This window comes from Mauremys mutica, chromosome 18 (genome assembly GCF_020497125.1).
Source record: "Mauremys mutica isolate MM-2020 ecotype Southern chromosome 18, ASM2049712v1, whole genome shotgun sequence".
NCBI classification, from domain to species: Eukaryota; Metazoa; Chordata; order Testudines; family Geoemydidae; genus Mauremys; species Mauremys mutica.
This window is the reverse complement of record NC_059089.1, coordinates 9,784,425-9,808,203: the sequence shown is the minus strand read 5'-3', so window position 1 is coordinate 9,808,203 and position 23,779 is coordinate 9,784,425. Positions and strand designations below refer to the sequence as shown.

The 23,779-nt window shown below is 47.5% G+C and overlaps 3 protein-coding genes across 6 annotated transcripts in view; 1 reads left to right on the top strand and 2 right to left on the bottom strand.

Annotated features, from left to right (window-relative positions):
* Positions 1 to 15,603, top strand: part of DPP7 (dipeptidyl peptidase 7) — a 32,859-nt gene extending 17,256 nt beyond the window's left edge. Inside the window, exons 8-13 of one of the 2 annotated variants that reach the window (XM_044993239.1) lie at positions 1,082 to 1,142; positions 12,474 to 12,592; positions 12,673 to 12,829; positions 13,570 to 13,634; positions 14,461 to 14,531; positions 15,379 to 15,603. In XM_044993239.1, the coding sequence (XP_044849174.1) occupies positions 1,082 to 1,142; positions 12,474 to 12,592; positions 12,673 to 12,829; positions 13,570 to 13,634; positions 14,461 to 14,531; positions 15,379 to 15,511 (606 nt within the window). In that variant the 3' untranslated portion in view covers positions 15,512 to 15,603. The remainder of the gene's footprint in view (positions 1 to 1,081; positions 1,143 to 12,473; positions 12,593 to 12,672; positions 12,830 to 13,569; positions 13,635 to 14,460; positions 14,532 to 15,378) is intronic. The other variant, XR_006574263.1, reaches the window with a different exon arrangement.
* LOC123352729 (kelch-like protein 13) lies at positions 2,165 to 12,772 on the bottom strand. The gene is made up of 4 exons (XM_044993238.1): positions 10,457 to 12,772; positions 8,174 to 8,426; positions 4,925 to 5,085; positions 2,165 to 2,821 (listed from the first exon to the last, which is right to left on the bottom strand). The coding sequence occupies exons 1-4, from the start codon at positions 11,507 to 11,509 to the stop codon at positions 2,429 to 2,431; spliced, it is 1,860 nt and encodes a 619-aa protein (XP_044849173.1). The 5' UTR covers positions 11,510 to 12,772; the 3' UTR covers positions 2,165 to 2,428.
* Positions 15,604 to 16,280: 677 nt separating the features above from the next.
* MAN1B1 (mannosidase alpha class 1B member 1) overlaps positions 16,281 to 23,779 on the bottom strand; it is a 39,703-nt gene continuing 32,204 nt past the window's right edge. For all 3 annotated transcript variants that reach the window (XM_044993237.1, XM_044993234.1, XM_044993235.1), the window contains exon 13: positions 16,281 to 21,958. In XM_044993237.1, the coding sequence (XP_044849172.1) occupies positions 21,755 to 21,958 (204 nt within the window). In that variant the 3' untranslated portion in view covers positions 16,281 to 21,754. The remainder of the gene's footprint in view (positions 21,959 to 23,779) is intronic.

Sequence of the window (23,779 nt, the reverse complement as noted above, 5' to 3'; positions counted from 1 at the left end):
TAATCCTAGGATGCATCAGGCGAGGTATTTCCAGCAGAGATAGCGAAATGTTATTATACAAGACACTGGTGAGACCTCCTGTGGAATACTGTGTGCTGTTCTGGTCTCCCATGTTTAAGAAGGATGAATTCAAACTGGAACAGGTGCAGAGAAGGGCTACTAGGATGATCAGAGAAATGGAAAACCTTCCTTACAAAAGGCGACTGAGGGAGCTTGGCTTGTTTAGCCTAACCAAATGAAGATTGAGAGGAGATATAATTGCTCTCTATAAATACATCTGAGAGAGAAATCCAAGGGAGGGAGAGGAGTTATTTAACTTAAAGGGCCAATGTTGACACAGAACAAATGGATATAAACTGATCATCAACAAGTTCAGACTCAAAATTAGACGAAGGTTTCTAACCATCAGATAAGTAAAGTTCTGGAACAGCCTCCCAAGGGGAACAGGGGGGCAAAAAACGTAACTGGGTTCAAGACGGAGCTAAATAAGTTGATGGAGGGGAAGGCATGATGAGATTGCCTACACTGGCATATGGCCCATCTGTGACTGCTAGTAGCAGATATGTCCAACTGCTGGAGATGGGAAGGACTCTGAGTTATTCAGAGAATTCTTTCCCAGGTGTCTGGCTGGGGGTCTTGCCGATATGCTCAGGGTCTAACCGATTGCCATATTTGGGGTTGGGAAGGAACTTTCCCTCCGGTGAGATTGACAGAGACCCTGGGGGTTTTTCACCTTCCTCCGTGGTGAGGGCACGGTTCTCTTGTTGGTTTAAACTAGAGAAAATGGTGGCATCTCTATAACTTGACGTCTGTAAGTCCCCTAACCTCTGGCTGAGTTACTGTTTATTGCTGAAGGGGGTGGGTGAGGTATGTGGCCTGCAATATGCAGGAGGTTAGACTAGATCGTGATGGTCCCTTCTGGCCTCAAAGTCTGAGTGGAGTGTGTTTCCTCATTCCCTTGTTTTTTAAGCTTCCCGGGTAATCTCTTTGTGAAACTGAGCCCTCCAAACTCACTTCTAACTGCTTGTCATTTAAAACATCTGTCTGGAAACTGACCAGTGTGTGTGTCCCCCTTATCCAGGTTGGCTGTGACCAGATCCTTGCACACCAGGACCATATTAAAGGACTGGCAGCTCTTATCGGTGAGTGAGTTTTATCAGCTTTGTCTTATTTGAAACTCTCCTTCAGAAGCACTTGTGAACGCGGAGTTCTCCCGTATTGTTTTAGGGGCTATGGAACACTTTGCACTGCAGTGGCACAGGGACCTTAACACTTCCCAGACAACGAATTAACCTTTCAGCTCCCACATGACGTAACCATTAGCTTGGGTCTTTTTCAAAAGTGACTTTCAGGGTGTGTCTACACTGCCAGGGAAGGTGTGAGGCTAGCAAGGGGAACAGTAGTAGGGAAGATGTGATGAAATGGGCTAGCAACCACAGTACAAGCCTGCTGGGGACCCCGAGTAGGTCCTTGGGTTGCTAGCCTGGGCTGCCACGTCTTCATTACTATTGTTGCCCATGTTAGCTAGACAATAGCTGGAATCGACATGCCTATGTACGCTGCCATCAGCTCTTGCAGACATGCCCCTATGCTCTTTGGAGTCTCAGCCCCACGCACTTTCAGTGAGACTTGGGCTCCTAGGTCATTTAGGCCCTTTGGAAAATTTTACCCATACTCCAGCTCAATCAAAAGTTACAGGCTCGATCCAGCAGTCCCTGCTGGAGGTTCTCTAGCCTGTGGCTGCAGGAGGCCAGACTACCTCATTGGTTCTCAACCTGTTTACCATTGTGGGCCATACATGCAGCTCTCTGTGTTACATGAGCCACAGCCACACAAGATATATACGACCTGTACGGCCTTAAGGATGTCACATGGGCCACAGCTGGATGCTGACTGGGCCTCAAGTAGCCTAAAGGCCCCTTCTGGCCTTAAAATCTATGCATCTCTGTGTTTATATTGGGCTTCTCACTGGGGGGGAGGGTATCTAACGTATGGACCTAAGGGGACTAGTAAGGAGATGTTTGACATTTTAAAAGAACTTTGAGTACAATTTTCTGAGTAAAACACTTCTTTAGTTATTTTTTTTTTAAATATAGTAGTTCTAAACTTCATCTTTGTTCATTTCAAAGAAGGTTTGCATATGTTAGAGATTTAGAAGGGAAAATATTCTTTATTTTTAAAACTAGAGAAGTATCCAGCCCAGCGCAGTGCGGCTAGGACATGCCTCCACCTCCTCGTTCATTCTGCTTGCACTGCCACCTCAGCAGTGCACGCCAGCAACGTGCTAATGTTAAGCCAAGAATGTGCTGCTCCTAAATCCCAAGCAGCAGTGTTTGGCTAGGAATTGAGGAGACCTCTTAAAATGCTTAGGGCGTTTGCCAAGTGCTCCATCAGAGGAGCTCCTTCACGGATCCAGTTCCTGCTCCCTTTAAAAAGCCGAGGGGGGCTCTTGTTTGTTGGTAATGAACAAGCTGAGAGTGGATCTCTTTCTGCTGTTGCCACCGGGTGAGCACTTCACTCCTCTCTCCTGCTGGTCAGCTGCCATCTCACAGGACAGTTTAATCATGCAGGAGGCGTGATCGACCAAAGCCTGAGGCAGGGAGCCAGCTTTCTTCCATATCCTCCCGTCGGGATCATAGATGAACACACCATCCTCTTTATTCATGCATCGCAGCGATCCACCTCCTGTGATATAGAGTCTAGAGTGGAGCACAGTGACGCTGAACTGGCAGCAGCCAAAGGGGGATAGTGTTAGCGTGGTCCACTGGTCAGTCATCGGACAGTAATGTTCTGTCTCGTTCACTTGAATCCACTCCTCTGCCTGCAACGAACCAGATCAACACGGATTTGCCATGTGACAGCTTGGCTGGATGGTACCGTAGCACTGGACTCTTTCAATCTAATGATCCCCCACCCAGTGAGTGATGCCAGCGTCTTAAGACATGGTTAAAGGCAAACTGTGTTCTTAAACTATTTGCCCACCAGGGGGCTCAGGGTGCCTCATTCACAGTTGAAATGTAGCAGTTAATTTAAAAGCATCCTAAGAAACCCAAATGAAACACCAAAGTGGTATCAGAAAATGGCTCTGAAGAGGCGTCGTTCCTCTCTGGAAAATGGAGAGGGAATGCAGGGAAAAGCAAGTGCACCTAGGAGCTGAAACAGCCCCAGTTCTGGTCTGTCCCCATTAGATTTAAGGCACTAGGGGGGAGCCCCCGAATGGTGGGTTGTGTTGTGTCATGTCATGGACAGCAGCCAAGATGAAGCTTGGGGGAGAGGAGGTGCCATCCGCAGCTCCATCTATATCAACCCATCCTCTGCATCAAAGGCTCCAAGGGCCAGTGGTTTCGCACCCACCGATTTAACCCACTTAGATACCTGGGTACCTGTCTGAATCTGCAGATCTGCTGGGATATGCAGGTGGCCAAAACTGAAGGCACAAAACTAGAGGGATCCAGTTAAAGGCAGGCCTGAAAAACTGCCCCACCACTAATGAGTTGTCGATGTCAGTAATAACACACACCATATAAAGCAACAGAGTCCTGTGGCACCTTATAGACTAACAGACGTATTGGAGCACAAGCTTTGTGGTCCACATGCGTCTGACGAAGTGGGTATTCACCCATGAAAGCTCATGCTTCAATACGTCTGTTAGTCTATAAGGTGCCACAGGACTCTTCGCTGCTTTTACAGAGCCAGACTAACACGGCTACCCCTCTGATACTTAACACACACCATGTGTATCCTTATGCATTGAGCCTCCGCCTATGGAGCAAGAGGCTGGAGGCAGAGTGCTTGAGAACACTACAGGAGCTGTCAGTGCAGGATGGTGCATGGCCCGGAGCAGGGTTGCTTGTTACACATTGAATTCTCCTGGAGGAGTGTGGAGACACTCAGAGAATCCTTTTGCCAGGCAGGCTGCCACAGGACAGCGTATTCTAAAAGAAAAGCCCTCACCTATGTTAACCCCCTGCAATGAGTAAAACGGAAAGAGCTTTAGAAACCTGATTTACTTGATAGTTCTCTCTCTTTTATGGCCCTCATTACCATAGTATCTGAGTGCAGCACGATCGTTCATGTATTTATCCCCACAACATCCCTGGGAGGCAGGGCAGTGCTATTCTCCCCATTGTACAGATGGGGAACTGAGGCACACAGAGACTTAGGCCTGGTCTACACCTAAAAATTAGATTGTGCTAGCTCCATCGCTGAGGGCTGTAAAAACTTTGCGCCCTGTGTGAGGTAGTTAAGTTGACCAGACCTCCACTGTTAACACAGCTAGGTGACAGAAGAATTATTCCGTCAACATAGGTACCATCTCTGAGATGGATCACCGACATCGATGGACAAACCCCTTCCTTCGATGTAGGAAGCATCTACGCCACTGTGGCACCCTAGCTGCAGCCCCAGCAGTGCTGCTATAGCTGCTGTAGCATAGACATGGGCTAAGTGACTTGTCCAAGGAAGTCTGGGACAGAACACGGACTTGAATCCAGGCTAGCTCCCTACCCACTAGACCGTCCTTCCTCTCTCTCTTCTGCTTGCTCTCTGCATGTCCCTCAGCATGCATGAGAATCGGCTTGTCAGTTTCACTCCTGCATTAGGATGCGACTGCAAAGGAATGATTTGGCTTTTAAAACATTTCCATTGATGCTGTAAATATTCTTGATATTGGTAGTAACTAGGATTTGATTATAACAGGGCAGCAACTCATGAAAACAATGTTATGGACCTAGGCATTTGTACGGGCTTATTGGCCTGGTTCACCACTGCATTAGTACACTGAAGCAAGACTGAAATCCACTGAAATTAATGAAGTTTACAGTGTCAAACTGGAATAATACAGTGCTGTAGATTAGGACCTGTAGGTAGAAAGCCTGCATCTGGGGCACCACCTGGCCATTTATAAGAACAAAGCCCAACTTACAGCATTTAAAGTCCTGCCTCCAATACAGAAGATCCTGTCTCTGACTGCAGCCATTCCATGGTCACAGCGGGCAAAGGCCATGGCACGGTTAGCGATCCAGCGCCGGAGGCGAGGGAGGTAGCTGTACGTGTCCCTCAAAGTCTTGCCAGCAGAAAAGCCCCCTGGAAGAGAGAAGCGAGGATAGAATCGCTCTGCCCTGCTAAAGCTGTTCCCATCAGCGGCTCACCGCACTCTGCAAACAGGCATTAAGGGGGCCTTGCCAGCCATCTCTGCCTATGGCATGGGGAGAGGGAAGGGATCCAGCTACATATGCAGCCTTGCCAAGGTGCTGTACCCTGAAGACCCAGCTGCCTCTCCTGCTCAAAGTGGGGAGGGGCTTCCTCACCAGAAAGGGCAGGACCTTGTTACAAGTGGTGTGCGCCAAATGAGCATCCAGAGGGCTGGAGGTTTTAAAATCAAACCTCTTGGATGTGAAAAGTGTCTCCTGCAAACACATTTTTCCCTCACAAGATTTTATGGTGCCACGTAGGGTATTTCCAGCCCAACCAGGAAGCAGGAACAGCCTCTCTTGGGGGATCTGCTTCCACCGGGCCCCAGGACGTGTAGAGATGCACAAAAGTGGCTATTTAAAAAGAAATCTGTTGAAACGTCTTTCAATTTTCAAGTTTTGCCTGATTCTTGAATCTGAGCCAGTTCCTGTTCTCGAACCGTTCCCTGGCTCTAAGACACCCCTCCCGTGGGTATCTCAGGGCTGCAGCAGACCAGTTGCTCTCTTTGAGGCAGGAGGCTGCACACCCCTTCATGCTCACTGAACTGAAGAATGCAGACAGGCAGAGTCTTGGAGATAAAGATAAGGGAGGACAGGAGGTCAAATGTGGCTGACACAACACTTAACTCCCGGGTTTTCCAGATTGTGTGTAAACACTCTCCACCCGCAGGCTGTCTGGTTGGATACAGCACGTTTTGTTTGAAGCTCTCCTACCAGCATTGCATGCGGAACTGTTCAGTATGATTGGACACAGCTGTGGATAAGACCCCGCGGGCTAGTACTATGAATGGGATTCGGTGATGGGGCTGCCTATAATAGCAGGGGACTAGACTCAGTGATCCAGTCCTATCTTCCTTTCTAACTTCAATGAGACAGAACCATGGGATGTCAGCACTTCACAGTGGTTTTAGTGCATTCGTTCTCACGACACCCTGGGAGGTAGGGGAGCATCTTTATCCTCATTGTACAGATGGGAAACAGACACCGAGGCTAAAGGGACTTGTCTAAACTCCTGCAGGTGGAGCAAAGAATTGAATCCCAGTCTCTCAAGCCCAAGGCTAGTGCCTGAACCACTGGGCCATCCTTCCGACCTATGTCAGCCGCTCACTCTGGCTGATACAGGAGCATTGCACTGGATCCGGGGGTTAAGATGTGCCATTTCAGAGGGGCTTTTATGCTTATTTGGACACTAAGGTAGAACTGATCTCCGAGTCTTACGCTTCAGTGTCCTTCTCCTAAGATACCACGGTATAATTATATATTAAATGCACCACGCAGATTGCACAGTTAAAATCAAATCTAGGAGGTCCGGGAACTCGATCCCAATGATCATTTCTAGCCTTAAAATCGATGAAAGTCAAAAACCAAAGGTTCCTACTGCAATGTCAAATCATCTTATAGCACACAAGCAATACCATAAATGTCATTGTGTTAATGATGCGCTTTCTTTTGACATGAGACAGGACTAGCCAGGGCCACCCAGAGGATTCGGGGGCCTGGGGCAAAGGGGGAGCTGTGACGCATGTACTCACCTGGCCGCAGTCCAGGTCTTCGGCAGCATCTTGGCGGTGGAGGGCCCTTCAGTCGCTCCATGCCTTCGGCAGCACTGAAGGGGCCCCCCACCGCCGAAATGCCGCCAAAGACCCGGACCACCGCTGAGCCAGGGCTCGCGGGGCATTTCGGCGGTGGAGGGCCCTTCAGTCGCTCCACGCCTTCGGCAGCACTGAAGTGCCTCCCGCCACCGAAGACCCAGAGTGACTGAAGGGCCCCACCACCACTGAAATGCCGCCGAAGACCTGGACCGCCGCCAGGCTAGGGCTCACGGGGCCCCTGCGGGGCCCAGGGCAAATTGCCCCACTTGCGGGGCAGCCCTGGGACTAGCGATGACTGTACATTATACTACGTGTCCAAGCTAACAATTACTGAAGGAACCCTTAATTTTTGTATTTCCGGCTGTGTTTATTAGGTAGTTATGTCATAGGTGGGGCTGCCTATTATTGTGGCCCAACACTTCCCATTTATAAGACTTGTTTTCAGTTCCTTATAAAACATTGTCAAAATGTTAAATGGTTGAACTGAAATTTTCCATGACAGGTGTCTGCCTCAGGCGGAACCTTTTTTTGGAAAATTCCAACCAGAACAGTGTAGCGTTTCCAAGATTGAGGCTAGGGGAAAATACATTGTTTTGCCATGTTAGAAAATTCTGGCAGCTTTTTCTTTGAAAAATTCTAGTGCTTTGGGGGCAGGGGATGACTGATGCAGGGGGTCCTGTGGAAAAAACAGTACGTGACCATGTAATTAAAGAATGTATGGAAGTGCTTACGCACAAAGGGGCTGAATTAAGGTTGCCCAGGCAACCTTAATTTTGGCATTTTCTAACTTTTGAGTGTGTGACTTTGCAACCTTAGTAACGTTCTTTTACCAGGGCGTGGGCATGCAATTAGTAAATCCTATTGCAACAGTGCCCACGGTCCGCATAAGGCCTGGGGCCTCATTGTGCCAGGCGCCGTACAGAAACATCAGCTGGCCCTTGCCCTGAAGAGCTTACACTTCAGTTACTTTTTGTGCTTCATTGCCTAGGCTGAGCATTCCAGAACAGTGCAGGGGATTTAGTCCCACATCTTCCATTAAAATGCATGTCACGTGTGTGGCTAAACATGCGGCAGTGCTTTGGAAATCTCACCCTAGTTTGCTTTCTTAAAGGAAAGCAGCTGGAATTTGGCCAAGACACCACAGTCAAAATTCCTGTTCTGACAAAACATGCAATGGGATGTTTAACTGCAGCTGGCCCAGATCCTATTGTAAGTCTTCTCTGCAAGACGCTGCCCTCTGATGTAACGGCTGGCATTGGTTCAGGAGGAGGAGCACCAGCCCCATACCGCACTATGGATTTCCCTGGTCAATCCAGGTCCAGTCTTACTTGACTTGTAAGGTTACTGGTAAAAGCAAAGCAGCTACGTGCGTTCCAAGAGCAGCATCACCTGAAATGTAGAGGATTCCCTTGTGGGTGGTGCCTGCATGATCAGCCACTGGCACTGGGAAGGGAGCAGTGCACTCCCACGTGTTCTCCGCAGGCTGGTATGCTTCCATGGTATTGGTGAGCTTCCCCAGCAGCGTCCCGCCGCCCACAGCCAGGATGCGATCAGACAGCACAGCCGCATGGAAGCGCGTCCGCCTCTCCAGCATGCTGGAGACCTGGAGCCATGACATGTCACGGGGATCAAAGCGGAACACCTAGGATCACAATAGAGGGAACAGCGGTGACTGCGCCAGGCAGTTAGCTAGCCAGGCTGGTGGGAGACAGGCATGGCTTTAAGAACTGCTATGCACTGCACTCAGGGGGTGACTGCAGTTGTGTAGACGGACCTGATCTAGCTTTCATCGACCGAGCCTGGGTACCAGAGCAGTGAGGCTGCAGCTTCACGGGCTTTAACGTGGGTTGTACAAGACTGCCTAAAGCCCCGGATAATTACTCAGGCAGCTGGCCCATGCCTAAGCCTGTGTTGCCACAGCTTCACTACTCCAGTTCACAAGCGAGCTAGATTAGAATTAGCACAGTACGTCTACGTGTGCTGCAGGCACAGCCCGGGATTCCCTTCAGCTGCGAGGGCTAATACAGCCCAACCGGAACGGTTCCTTTCAATGGCAATTAGTGTGCCCCAAGCCTAACAACCTGCACAGCCTTGGCCGCATATGGGACCTAAATGCTACAGAGCTTTTCTAAACGTGAGTGGGTAAGATCTATGCAACGCCCCCTCCACAAAGTTACATCTCTAGTCACAGCGAAAGCTGCGTGTTTGAGCTACTTATTTAAACAGGGCAAGTGATAAGAAGCTGGTACAAGGCTCTGTGCTGTAGCATGACAGAGATGGGCTGTCTCGGGAATCCCACCTGCCCCATGGGAAACTACCACAGAGGGGGATGTCAGAACAAGGCTTCCAGCTGGAAACCCGTGTGATCCTCTGTACCGGGCAGAACTTGGCTTGACCGTGGGTAAAGTTATACAGCCGCCAGGCTGGCATGTTGATTCACGCTGCTAAAGACACAGCACCGCTGGCACCCTCTGGCCTCTTGCCACCAACTGACCAGCACTGCGTCCCAGCCTGGTCTGAGGCTTCCCATCTCCTGGGCAGAGCTGACCCTTTTGGGTGGTGTTGAAGGGACTAGACCAGAAGAGCCTCGGGGATGCTGGTAGCACTGTGCTGCTTCCTGCAGCCTCCCTAACCCCGCCACCCCCCGTTAAGTCTGCTTGGGGGGCAGAGTTTCCCAGAGACCCTGGGGGGCAACCAGTTTGGGCTCTAAGCACAAAGTGACATTTAGCAAGTGGGATGCTGAGCTCCACCTGGGCTAACACTCTCTAGCTAACCCCTGAAACAGTGGTGCCTTACTTCCTAGGCAGGGGCAAGGCACTGGAGCTGGGGGTATTCACCCTTCAAGGGGAAGAGAAATGGAGGCGCATTTTTTAAAGAGAGTCGAACTGTAACTCTTGCCATTGCTAGAGCAATTCTTGTGGCAGAGGGGATGGTCTGAATATGATCCTGCTTCAGTGGGACTGGGTCAGGCAGCAGAGATCAAAGGCCATGAGGACTGATGGATGTGGGCTGGTGTTCTACTACGTCAGGTGTTTGAGGTTGGCCTGTTTTGGGGCTGGCGTACAAGGGTTTCTGATGTGATCCACGGAAGTGGAATGTGCTAAACAGAGATGGAGAGTTTGACTGGCCTAACTTGTCTCCCAAAGGATGTGGTGGGAGCCCCATCCCCAGAGGGATTTTAAAACTGGACAGTGCACTAGGAAATACCTTGTTGGAGCAGACCTGCCCTGAGCAGCCTGGAGGAGATGACTCCGGTCCGACCTCAAACACGACTTCTCCTCTTATACCTCTCCAGGAGAGTGACGAGTGATTGAACCCGGTCATTACTCTGCAGCCATCCTGAGCAGTGCTGTGAACTGGAGGGAGACCGTTCGCGTGCCAGGCAGCTCTTTTAAATGAAAATCTCGGCCAGGCCATTTGTCTCTGCCATGTTCAAGGCCAGCGCTTTCCAATGAATGTTAGGCAGCTAAATAAGGGGTCTGATTTTTTTTTTTCAGTTACTAAGATGGACACCTGCGACCTCCACTGACTTCAGTGGAGTTGTGAAAGCTCAGCGCCTCTGAACATTGACTTTAGGTACCTAGTGAGGAAACTGGCCTTAGCTCATCTGAGCTGTTGTATGTACTGAACTCCCTTCGATCACTTGATTCCCTCTAACCTAAAGCGCCTTACCTCGTTTGAAGGATGTTTCCCTGCGGGATCAAATCTGGACTGGCCACCGATGACAAAGAGGAAGTTATTGATCACAGCTACACAGTGGTTGTAGATGGGTATGGCGAGGTCACCTATCTTTCTCCATGCACTGCAGCTCTCATCCGCAGCCCACATGTCTCTGCAGACTCTATTATCCGTGGTTCTGCCACCAAGAATCAGCAGCATAGAGGAGCTGGAGCGGATGCTTGTGTGTTGGGTCTGCAGGACTGGCTGAGCGTACAGCTGGGAGTGGTAGATTAGAGCCTCCTGGAGGTACCTATGGCACTCCGAGTCTGTCCTCATAATGGGTGTTTCCTGCACGTATCTCTGCAGATCCCGCAGAGGAATGAGAGGAAATCGGATTCGCCTTAAAATATCCGCCGCTCCTTTCAGCCTCGCGCTGTCATGCAGCAGCCAGCTTACAGCAGCGTTGAATAGCTCCAGCTCGGTGCACCCTGCCATGTCTGTCTTGTCTAAGATTTCACACAGAGTCTCTTTGTCCAGCTCCTTCATGCACTGAGGATCAGTCAGTATCTGTTTGTAGTGCCGCCCTACGTGGTACATGGCTTTCTGTCTCAACTCTTCTGGACCAAGCCTCCTAGCGATGTTGAGTGTGTCCAGGCAGTTGTTGTGATTCAGACCATCCTCCAGAAACTGAAAGCACAGCTTGATCACTTCCCGGACGAGAAGGGTTTCTGCCGCCTTGAACGTCTCTTCCACGTTCTGTAGGGAGAGTTCCAGTTTGTTGGAGTAAATGAAGTTGAGAACATTCCTCAGCCCCCCAGCGCTGATGGCTTTCAGCTGCACGTTCGCATGGGGGCTCCCGGCATGTGTCGAGTTTCCAACAAACAGGATCTTGCAGTAATTGCTCGCTGAAGCCAAAATGATCTTGTGCGCTGGAAAGCGAACCCCATCTGCCTCCAGCGTTACATCGCACAGCGCGTTCTGTGAGCGGAGGCTGCATGCTCCGTCCAGGAGTTTAGCCAGGTATGTGTCCGATGTGAGAGACTGGCTGTGAGTGCTGAGCGACATCCCTCTGAAAGCTGCCTTGTGACCAGGAGGGGTGCAGGAATCTCTCTGCAGGTGTCTACAAGGAGTGACTCCTTCCCCCCATGGAGGGGTTTTCAGTGGAGCCTTTAGTTTCACTTCTTGGGGAGCTGTGTCTGTCAGACTCTTCCGAATCCTGGCTTCTAGGCGGCAGGAGCACCAAGTGCTGTGTGCTTAGCAGAGGAGACCGAGCCACGGCTAGCGTTTGTCTGTAGTGTTCCTTTTGGGCTACTATATGAGCAAGTCATTTGAGTGGCAGGCAGCAAACAGTCCTTCCTTCTCTTCTCTGTCTGCCAATTATTCATCCACACAAAGGTGCCCAGTGTCCTCCAGCTCCCATGCTGCGCCTGATTGACTTGTATAGGCCAGGTACTTGTTTTCATCTGGGCAAGTCTGGGCATGTCGCCCTCCCTTTTTCAATTTGTGATCAAACAAAATTCTCTCTTTGCAGGGCAGGCATTGGCCAGTTTGCTTAAGTTGCTGTCTTGAAGCTGCAGTAAATACACCCTGGGGGGTGGACAGACATTAGCCTTGTGCAGTTTGAGAATTCAGTTTGGGATAGTATGTGTGTGACTATACAACAGCTGAAGTGCATTAGTCAGACTCACATAGGGCTGAGACCAGATTTGGAACGAGATGGGAGAGCCAACGAGGCAAAAAGACCCAGGGGGCCTGTTGCGGACGCTGGGTGTTGCAGAGAAGGCTCTCCCACAGCCAGCGAAGAGATGGTGGTGATCTAATGACTAGGCAGGTGGAGAGCTGTGATCTTTACTACAGCCTGGCTCAGAATGGCACCCAGCCTTTTAGATCTATTACCCTGTCCACACACCCTGATCTCCTTATGTCTTCTCTGGCTGGTCTCTCAGCTTGAGTTCTTTGGGGTCGCTCTGGGTAGCGCAGGCATTGAGCTATTGACAGCCCAGCTTAACTCTGTCTTTCTGCTTGGCAGGCGTGTTCTACAACTTGACTGGGATGGCCCCATGTTACGACATATACGAACAGTACAGAAAATGTTCTGACCCGACTGGCTGTGGCATCGGCCCAGATGCTGAGGCGTGGGACTATCAGGTACACTGCTTGGAGGAATCAATGGACTTTAATACAGATCCTCCCCCTTTCCATCTTGACAGTTCCCATTTCCATCACAGGCTTGTACTGAGATCAACTTAACCTTCAGCAGCAACAACGTGACCGACATGTTCCCTGAAATCCCGTTCACCGAGGCTATGAGACAGCAGTACTGCTTCAACAAATGGCTCGTGCACCCACAAAGGGACTGGTTGCAAACAATGTTTTGGGGCAGCGGTAAGCTGCATGTTGCTGTTTATTCCTTTGCATCAGCTGTGTGTTTCCCCACCACGGTCCCCTGTATTCTGGTCTGGAGACCTGGATAGCATTAAGGGGAAGGGCTGGTCAGTTATAATGAATATACACACACATCACGGGTGGCAAGTGATTCCTACAGTTGCAGCTGTTCTCTTATTTAAGGACTGCAGCGAAATCAACTAGTCTCTCCTCTTCTCCTCCCATTTCCCTAATGCTCCCCCACTGCAACTCCCCTCTAGGACCATAACTGTGCCCTACCCTCTCTCCAAGCTCTGACATTTTGCTGGCTTTTCCCAGCTCCTACTTTGACTGACTCTGCCTCCTCCCTCCCTGGTGATTCTTGCACCAACACAAGACTGGCCCCAGTAAAGCATGGAGGCAGGTCATGCTTGGGGTGGAGCTGGTCAGGACTGGCTTCTTTCTGGAAGAATGAGCAGCAATCTCTTCTTGGCACAGCTTCCTTTCCACCTCCCCCTCTGAGCATCTGCTCTTCATGCACACGTTAGAGGGGAGGTGGTGGCAGAGTCCAGGAGAAGCCTGGCTTTCTGTAATCAGCCCATACTGTACTTCACTTCAAACAAGTGGAAAACCAAAGTGACTGCCAAGATTTTTTTTTAATTTTCCACTGTCGTTCGCACACTCTGAAGCAGCTAAACAGGTTTTGGTAAATGGACAGGAAAGTAAAGAGGCCCCTCAGATATCATGTGTGTGAATTTCAGACCTGAAAGCTGCGAGCAACATCATATTTTCGAATGGAGACTTGGATCCATGGGCAGGCGGTGGCGTAAGTATCTGCCTCGCTGTGGGCTGAGCACAGCTGTGAGATACCCCAGTTCTTAACCTGGCTGACCTCACCCTTTCTGGCTAGCGTTAACAGACCATCTTAGGCTGCTTCATGGAAATGCCGAATGGCTACAGAGCAGTTGCTCATGTCCATTCTGTTCAATAGGTATTTTTGCTCTGCTAAACTATTTGGCAGCCCCAGGACCCTTGTGGCAAATGGTAAGTTAGTCTATCAGGGAGGCTGCTTCTTTCTGCCAAAGAGGGGATTTGATTATATTGGCTTTGCTGCAGCAAAGACCCCTTTGTTTTAGACATAACAGCTCTTTGCACTAGCTTCTGCTGGTTCAGAATTTGGTGAAATAGAACTAGAACCAGCTGTGGCTGTAGCACCCCCCACTCCAGCTCCGGTTGCTCCACCTGCCGTTGGAAAGCCAACTTCTTCCCGGTTCTGAGCTACAGCAGCAATAACACCCTAACTTCTAGTTGCTGAAGATCAGATTTGTGCAAACTAAAAATGAATTCATTCTTCCCCACGACCTGATGCAGCCATGGTAAAGCCTGAAAGGCTCATGGTTCTGGACAGATCTGTTTTATTGGGGAAATAAGCCTGGCCACAAACGTTGACGCTTTCACCTGTAATGGAGGAAATGTCAATTTAATTTGGGAAAACAAGGGCTTATGATGATCTTGACACACCTGTACCTGTCCTGCTAATGACTAGGCCAGTGTCCTCTTGCCCTTCCTGGCTCTGTCTTTAATTTTTAAAGCCCTTATTCAACACACTTGTCTGGTATAGGGAGTTTGACTTGCACATTTTATTGTTTCAGATAAAGAGTAACCTCAGTTCCTCACTAATTGCGATAACCATTAAGGGAGGCGCTCATCATCTGGATCTCCGGTACGTAGCCTGTAACCATAAGCCTTTGCTTACGGCCTCCCTGTTGGCCTGGGTGATCCCAGCAATGAAAACCAACAGTAACCTCAGCAGGAGACAGCCCACCAAGCACTGTGGGCACTAAGCTGCTGAAATGCTGCTTTGGAAGAGCTGTCCACTTACCCAACTCACCGCTCTGCCTCTCCTTGAGCATGGAAATGGTATTTGATTTGTAGCTGCTGTTTTACCATGTTCACTTGGTCTCATCACTGGGGAAGGGGCTCTCTTGAGCAGGGCTCGTGCCAAGTTGTTCTCAGTGGAAGCTCCTTTCCAGAAAAGTGCTTGCTTTCTCCCCAGTAGGGCCAGCGCTCTGCCCCAGTAACCCGACAGCCTATATGCAGTGCACACCGCAACAGTCCACCACTCACGCTTTCTTTCCTTAGTTAGATGCTGGATGGCCTTGAGCACTGAGCAGAGAGGACAATAGTGTGCCTTCCATCCTGAGCTACCCCAACTCAAGGAGACCCCATTACTCCCTTTCCTGCAGGCATCCTGACCACCTCCCCACCATTACTGTGGGTTGTACTATAACTTTTCTCAGGGTTACACACTACTAGAATGGTAAGCAGGCGGTATGTCTACAGCCTTGTTCTCCGTGGCTGGAGCTAGGGAAGCCCTCCTGTGACAAATGTTTTATGTAAGGAAACTAGATCCTTTGCATCTAGTCTAGCTAGATGTCAGCTAGCTAGACTAGTTACAAATGAAATCCCACTGTGACTCTTGAGCATGGCTGCTATGGCCTCTGAGTAACTGCATGCTCATATTGGGATATGAACAACTAACTATTGTATATGCTTGGCATTCCCTACAGCGGATCTAATCCAGCTGATCCTCCATCTGTCACAGATGCACGCAACCTAGAAGCAAGGATTATCCATAAGTGGGTGAAGTCTGCTAGGATTGAGAGAGCCTGGGAGAAGATGTCTGCAGGTATATCACCGTGAAGATATCCGTCCAGCTGCCAGCAGGAGTGTTGTACTTTCTGGTACACACACTAGCAGCACAAGGGTGGCAGCCATAGGAGCTACTTGTGCACGGATCATTTGACAAAAATGTCAGTTCAAATGGCTCTACCAAGGTGATCAAAATTCACCAGTCTAAAGTGTCCTGTCAATCAAGTCTGTCAAAAGAAAATGAGTAGGCCAAATCCATTGACTGAAGGCAATAGCACTTTGCACCGGTCACATGCTTACCTGCATTGTACCACAGATGTAATTGTAACAGGGGAAGGAGAGAATAAAAGCTTGCCTGCAAGTGTTAGACCATTCCTCAGGAACTGGGTCATACTTCATGTACATGCTTTCTAGCATGATAGAGGAAAGAATGTGCCCCTGCTATGAGAGCGAGGTATGGTTATTCACAGCCCACACCAATCTCCAGCTTTGCACAAAACTAGAGGACACATGTAGCTTATGTTCAGCTAGAAACTGTGTCTTCAAAGAAATGCTTAAAAGGAGAAAGTTCTCTTGGGTGATTTGTGAAGAGGGTACTAGTTATAATGATCAGTGAGTTGTAGGATTCAAATGAAGAGACCAGTTTCTCCAGAAAGATTATAGTCACTGTAAAAAAAAATCTATGGGTTGGTCAGCTGTGGAGTAGAGATTAAAGTTTGGAGAGCACGTGCCCTATCTAAGGGAATCCCACTGTGAACAGCTATTGTACAGGAACATTAGCAGTGAAGAAGTAGTCACATTTCCAATGATGACCCCTACGTTTATTTTAAAATAAATTACAAGTTTATTAAAGTATGTGATAGAATTCCATGGGCTGGCTTCTGAATATAACCAAAGAGGATACAAAAAGGATATTTTTCTCTCACCCTGAGAGGTGAAATAAATTCATCTTTGCACATTAACAAGTAGACTCTTACCTACTGCAAATACTGTGCACCAATAAATACTAGCAAGACTGAAAAAATATTACATCTTAGTAATTAATTATATGCCTTAAAGTAAAAGGTATCACCTTACCATGATTACGGGGGTGGGGAGCATTTGGAAAGCCTCCATCAAGAGATCATTCCAGACACGCGGTACTGAGGTGGGCAAAGTACAGCACTTATTCAGCTTCTTACCATTGCTCAACCCAATGTTCAGTGGTGGTTAATATTTACACTGGTGAATCTCTGCTTCCATCGTGCCCCTATTGGTTCAGATAGATACTAGGGCCAGTCCTTGACGCTTTTTCACATGATTCAGAGCAGACCCTCCAGGCACTGGGAGTAAGTTTCCCACATAGAGCAAGGAGTAGTAAGTAGAGTCTCACAGGTTACAGCTGCAGTATTCCAGCAATTAGCAGGGTTCATAGTGCCCCATGTGAGGCGCATGGAATGTCTCTACAGAAGAGAGACAGGAAAGGAGTACAGTCAACTCTCCCCCTCCCCCAATGGAATCCCCACCTCTAGCTCCCAAGATATCCACCTGGCCGTGGCTTATCTCTCTTGGCAACCTTTTATCCTTGCTCTGCTACATGGCCTTGCTAGCATTCCCTGCTCCTGGAAAGCAGGAACCACACAGAGACCATGCCCGTGATTAGAATCAGTCTTTGCCCCATGATGCATTAACAAAGCAGCTAGGCGAGGTGTGAGCCACCTAGAACGTACTCTGCAAGCTACAATCTTTGAACAAGTGGTGACCAGTGGCCTACTCTGCCCTTTGGGGGACTTCCAACTTTCCACTTCAAGATGAGGCAAGAGTTCTTTTTAACCCTCTTGCATCTTGTGAAAGAGTCTAAAATATGAAACTTAACAAGGAAGGAAGTTCTGCAGATTAGATTTGTTCCTCTTTAGGGATAACGCCTGAAAGTGGCTAAAAAAGGAAAGTCGGTGAAGTATATAAGAAATCAAATAGTAAAGGCTTTTAGATGATATAGTGTGGGGATAAATTAGATATATAGTGAGACTTCGAGGCATAATTCAGCTTTCGTCTTGTCAGAAGTAGCGCCATCAAATGGAGGGGGCAGGGGGAGTGTCATGCTTCATAATCTGCAGATTGCTGTGGCAGACAAATCTGACCCAGTTCAGCACAGATTTCCTTAATGGTTTTTAAACCTTGGTAAGAGGAAAGAGTATATAGTGAAATAACCTAGTTATCAAGTACATCCTACAAAGAGGCAACTGGGATAGTCACAGCTATTGCAAGGCCCTACACCATTTCCTGGGAAAAGTGTCAGAGTAACTGGCTTAGAGAAAGAGACAGAACTAGGAATGTTTCACAAGACATGAACTGACCAGCTGGTAAGAGGAGCAGACAGCTCCTCCCACTAACTCAGCCCAGCATGCTGGATTAAGACCTACAGCAGTGGCTTTGTTACCAAAAGGCTCATCATTCCACTGTATCATCACATGCAACCATATGGAGGGTAGGGGCAAGTTCCAGAAACAGTAAGAAATGCTGCCTCTGGTTACAGAATATAATAGCTTAACTCAAGGCTTGAAAAATCCACACACAAGTCAGAAGCTTTCCCTGGGCAGCATGAAAGTTTGTGTCATCACTTCCACCAGTACTTCCGATTTCATTTAAAAAAATGAAGTTTTTAGTCCTTTGCATTGTGCGTGCCAATAACCTTCCACCAGTGAATAAATGCAGTATTTTCTTTGAGGCTGCAGCTATACACATGCAGTGTTTCTACTGCAGCTATGAGACTGCCAAGCAGCAATGTGAAACTAACTAGACTTGTCGGTTTCATTGCTGCTGTTCAGAATCCTGAGAGCAGCAAGGAAACTTGTCTTCCTTTCACTTTCAGGCTGCTTCTTGAAAAAGCTCACAGCAGCAGGAGTAAGTACTGTAGTTTCACAGGTGAAGAACCAAAAAAAAGGCTAGGAAAGCCTACAGTAGCAGAAACTTGCCCTCTCAACCCCTCACAACGGAGGCACTAGGAGAATGGAAGGCAAAGCTTCTTTCCCTCCCAGCAGTTGGAGAGGATGAGTGGAGCTTCAGATTTAATCTGACTCTTAACAGGACCATATAAAATATGGAGGCGGCCCAGATTCCAGGCACAGCCCCTTGGTAGAAATCCCCGTACGTAAGGGGTTGCAGTGGGGTTGGGCTTCTCAAATGGGGGTTTCCCTTCTGCCCTATATCCATCTTTCATATCTACTTTGGGCTAACAGAGAGATTTTTCCAAGCCCTGATTTAAACTCTGGTACCTAAATGAGACCCCACTACTAGCCTCACCCTGTAAATGTGCAGTACTTCATGGCTGTGACCATACACAACAAACCAAGCAGTATTTATTGCTCAGTGGAGGCAGTCACAATGAACAGTCTGAGCGTGGGCACTTTCTTTGTTTTGTTAGAATTAGGCAAGGCACTCAAGCTCTTGGAAAGTAACCAAGGCAGCTCGCGGCAAAAGGCTCTTTAACATCACTGGATTAAATTATGGCCTTTCCGCAACAATCCATTATTTGAGTATGGGAACTGATTCAATACATGGATATGCCAAGTAGCTGGATTATATTCACTGCACTTAAGGCTTTGGTTTGAAGTAACATACAGTACAGGAATGGAAACTTTCCAACCAAGAATGAGCACTGGTCCTATCATGCCTGGAAAGTAAGAGGATGTGCTGTGCCATCAAGGTGGAGTACTGTGCCTTTAAACTTCACAGACCAATCAGAGGCAAGAAAGTATCTTTGAGGGGGCACAAAAGCAGGTCATGACATAAGCAATTAAAGCTTTCTCTTCAGCAGTCAGAAAGGGAGCAATCAGATCACCAACTGTCAGACTATTTACATGTTTCAGGCATAATAAATGATAGTTTCAAACTGACATTAGGTTTCTGTTCTACCCTGAGCAGAATGTTCACCAATATTAAACAAAACATTAAAAAAAGGGAAGATTTGACAAAAACCACCAGTTAGGGTAAGTTAGTTTCCTAAGACAGCATGAAGCCAGAGAAGAAGTCAGTCAGACCAATACCTTTGGAATAGAAATTTAGGATTGGGGGGAAGGGGATAATGTTTACTCCTCCCTCACTTTATTCATTCAGAGTGAAATTCATCCCATATCCTTCTACTTGTACACTGAGCTCATGTGATATGGAAGGAATCGCAACACAACACACAACACTACAGTGCCATTTTTGCAGAGTCAAATGCTTCTAAGAGTGCAGCTGCACTTTATGACCTTAACACAGGGCTTAAGTGATACAGAGCGCCTTGCATATGCTCTCTGCACTAGGATGTATATTCACCTCCTGAAAATTAACTCTTAAACCCCATTAAATACAACCAAGACACTCCGGAATTCTTATGAACCATGTAAAAATCAAGCAACAAAACAACTATTCAGCCTTAGGATATGGCTTCTAAATTCCAATGTGCACTTAAGGGAGAGACCTTGTGAATTCCAAGATTACTAAAATTCTTGAATTTGTGGATCACCTCATTCTGCATTAACCTGTTATATCAGCAAATCCCCAACTCCCAGCATCAACAAACTTAAAAAAATGGTACCTCTCTCTCTCTCTGATATATATATATATATATATATGTAGAAATATAATTTGCAGTAATCGTTTCTTCATTTCCATGTGCCATCATCAAGGAATGGTAAGTACTGCCTAAATATTTAAAAAGTGATCCAAATAGTAATGTCCTACTCCAGCAAGACCAAGTCTGGCAAGACAAGTTATAAAGACATTGGTTACTTTACAAAACAGAAAGTTACATTTACTGTTAAATCCATAAGTGAACTGCTATGGGTCAGCTTTATATTACCACTATTTCTCAGCCCCAAATTTAGAGTCGATTGTGCCTACACACGTACCTGTAACTTCCCTTCTCATTAATGAGACCTGTGGGAATGGAAACTATGACAGAAAGAGAAACTCTAAAATAAATGAACTAGCACTTTTCTCCCACAACTTATTGGTGTGCACAGGACTGCATAAAAGTTAGCTACTTTCAAAATTCATGTTTTGAAACTCATTTCCAGAAATAAAAAATGCAAGAACCTAGACTCACAGAAGATACTTTTATACATAAACACTAGGTCTAGTTTCTCCTCAAAGCACCCAAACAGCTCTCAGCAAGTCTACTGGCAGTACTAGTGAGAGGGAAGACCCTCTCACTAGGACCACATTCTGAATCCATGTCAGAAGACCCTCAGACCATCTGCATTTAATTCTACAGGGGAACATAACACTTTCAAGCAAGGTACTTCAAAGAAGAAGAAAAAAGAACTGAAAACCCCTCCTTGTTAATCCATAGTAAGACAAATAGTAGGAATTACTCTGTACAACAACAAGCCTCACTGATCCAACATAACATTTTTAAAATCCAAGATCTGAGAAAGTTGAGTTTGAATTACACCTAATGTGCTCACCAGCTTTTCTGTAGCTCAACCTCGCAAAGCAGCTTTCAGTCAGAATACCTGAGTCTAACTGATGCAAATATATATAAATATAAATGCATGTATGTATATTGTTTGCTTTTCACATTGTCTCCTGCATTCCTGCAGATAAGTTAAAAAAATTGTAATACATCTACAAAATTGTATACCACTTTGAACTAAATCAGCAGCAAGTTCTGTACTCAATTTGCCACCATTCATTCATTTTAGCCACAGCTCAATAAATTCAGATGCTGTACTATAGATGTTTTTGTAACATAACTTCTCTCTTCAGACATAATGCTGCACAGCTCATTGATTTGGAATGAGATCAAAGTGTCAGCAATATTACTGACATCCCCATTTTTACTGGGACAATGGTACAGTTCTCTGTCTACCCCACATCCCATATGGAGATATTACAGGCTCATACCATGGAATGAGCTGGAGTCAAAACTTTTCAGTACCTCCTTCTCTCCAGAGACAATCCTGTGCTATAAGACAACTTGCTGCTGTCCTGAAATCTAACCAAAATCTACAGAGAATGGCATGAGTGAGTCACTGGTTGCTCAGAAACCTATTAACATCAGGGTCCACATTGCAATTGCTTTCCCAACCGTGATGTCTGCATCAAATCCAGGCAAAGCAGTATAGTGTGCACAGGTTGTCCATCTCCGAGCTAAAGCTCAGAGTTAGATTTAAGACTGACAGATTTCTCTAAATCAGAGATGCTTTTCCAATTTTTTTAAAAACCAAGAAAGGGTAAATAGAGCAATTCTCTGCTATCCCAGTTCAAACCCTGCACAGTAAAGTGACTCAAAGTAACAGCCCGCTGCCGAAGGTTCACATAGTTCTTCTATGCTGGTGCCCAGATAGGAAGGGGGTGAGCTTCTGTGTTAAATACATATTTGTCAAGGTTGATTAGGTCTACGTCATCCGAAAACAGCAGAAACATATACTTGAGTGTTTCCCCAAGAAAGAAGCTTTCCATCTTATCTCTCGGCTCTGGGTTACTGGGGTTCTGGACGTTGTTAATGGAAGTATAACCACCTGAAGGAACCTGTGCAAAAGACAATTAACAATTTTATATATTTCTATAAGCCAAAAAGAACTTCTGTATTATCTACAAACTCTCAATTTTGATTAAAAAATGAAAAACCATTAGAAAAGCAGACAGAGCTTTCAAAATAATATTTTGCAACTTACATAAAGAATTTCAATTCTGAAGCATTACAAAGCACTTTACAAACTGATACACAAACTACATACAGTAAAATGAAGCCACATCACTGTGAAATGTTGCATGTTTAACAGCAGAAAGAAATATAAAAGACAAATGAAGAGGACAATGTCTCATCAAAACACTGATTGCAGAAGAAATTTGAGGCAATTACTGTAATTACCAGGTTGAAATTGGTCAGGACAAACAGGCTTGAGAAATGGTCATAAAAGATGCCATGGCCCTAAGCAGTCTGGACCATAATTGTATAGCTCAGCCAAGAGATACTTCTAGAAACACAGTGCTCCTCTAAGGTTATGCTGGGGCAAACACAAAGGCCTGTTCTACACAGGGGGCGTGGGGAGGGAGGAATGCGATCTAAGTTACACAACTTCAGCTAAGTGAATAACGTAGCTGAAGTCGACGTACTTAGATCAACTTACTGCGGTGAGTCGACTGCTGCCGCTCTCCCATCAACTCTGCCTGCCCTCTCGGAGCTGGAGTACAGTAGTCCACGGGAGAGCGCTCGGGATCAATTTATCGCATCTAGACTAGACACAATAAATTGATCCCCGCTGGATCGATCGCTGCCTGTCGATCTGGCTGGTAGTGAAGACATACCCAAAGGGAAGAATGCCCCTACTGAGGCATTAACACGACTTCATGCAGCACTCTTTTTCCTTTGAAACCCTCCACCCAGCTATTGTACCATCCCAGCCAGATCTTGCTTAGTTTGAGAGATCTGACCCAATCACAGCAGAAACTGGATGGTTTCAAGGAAGGATCAGTGAAACTTTGCTGGACCAAAATTAATTTCTCAAATTATCTTTGTTAAAAGGTAAATTTTATGGGAGTTACATCCCATCAACATCACAACTCAGTTATACAATCTAATCATTTAACACAGCAGTTCTAAACTGGAGGGATCTGCAGCCCCCATGGGGGCTGTGTGGCCCACAGTTGAAGCCCCAAACCCCAATACTCCGCTGTGGGGCTGAAGCCCTGAGCACAGGGGCAGAGCTGGGGGAACAAAAGAGGCTCTTCCCCCCACCCCCACCCCAAACTGTAGTGCCTTATCCAGAGTGGGGCAGTCCCAGGGACAGCTCCACTCCCCTCCCCCAGCTCCTGTGAAGCCCCACCCTGTGGCCAGGTCAGAGGCTGGAGCCAGGCAGAGTGGGGCAGCTGCTGCTCTGGCTTGTGCCATGGGATTACAGCTGCTCCTCAGCTCCCAGCCCCCTTTGACTGCTCACACAAACAGTAAGAGCCACCTCGGCAGGGGGACCCAGCTCTGGGGCCAGCAGAGCCCTCCGGGAGCAGCAACCGTGGAGGAGGGCCCTCCCCACACACAGCCCCTAGCTACCCCTCTCCCTGCACCCCTTGCCTGCACACAGCCCCTCACTACCCTTCTCCCTGCACCCTGAGCGGTTTTCAAACTTTTAGAGCTGAACCCCCAACCCCCTTTGAGTTATAATTTGTGGTTGCACCCCATGCCGCACCCCTCCTCCCCCACACAACCCAGGCAGGCTGGGTGGCCTGCTGAGGTGAGTAAGGGGGTGGAGGGAGCACTCCCTCCTTGGGCCCTGCTGTGTGGAGCTGGCCCGAGCCCCACTGCCTCTCTCCTCTCCCACCCAAAAAAATAGAAGTCAAACTATGCCTGTAGGC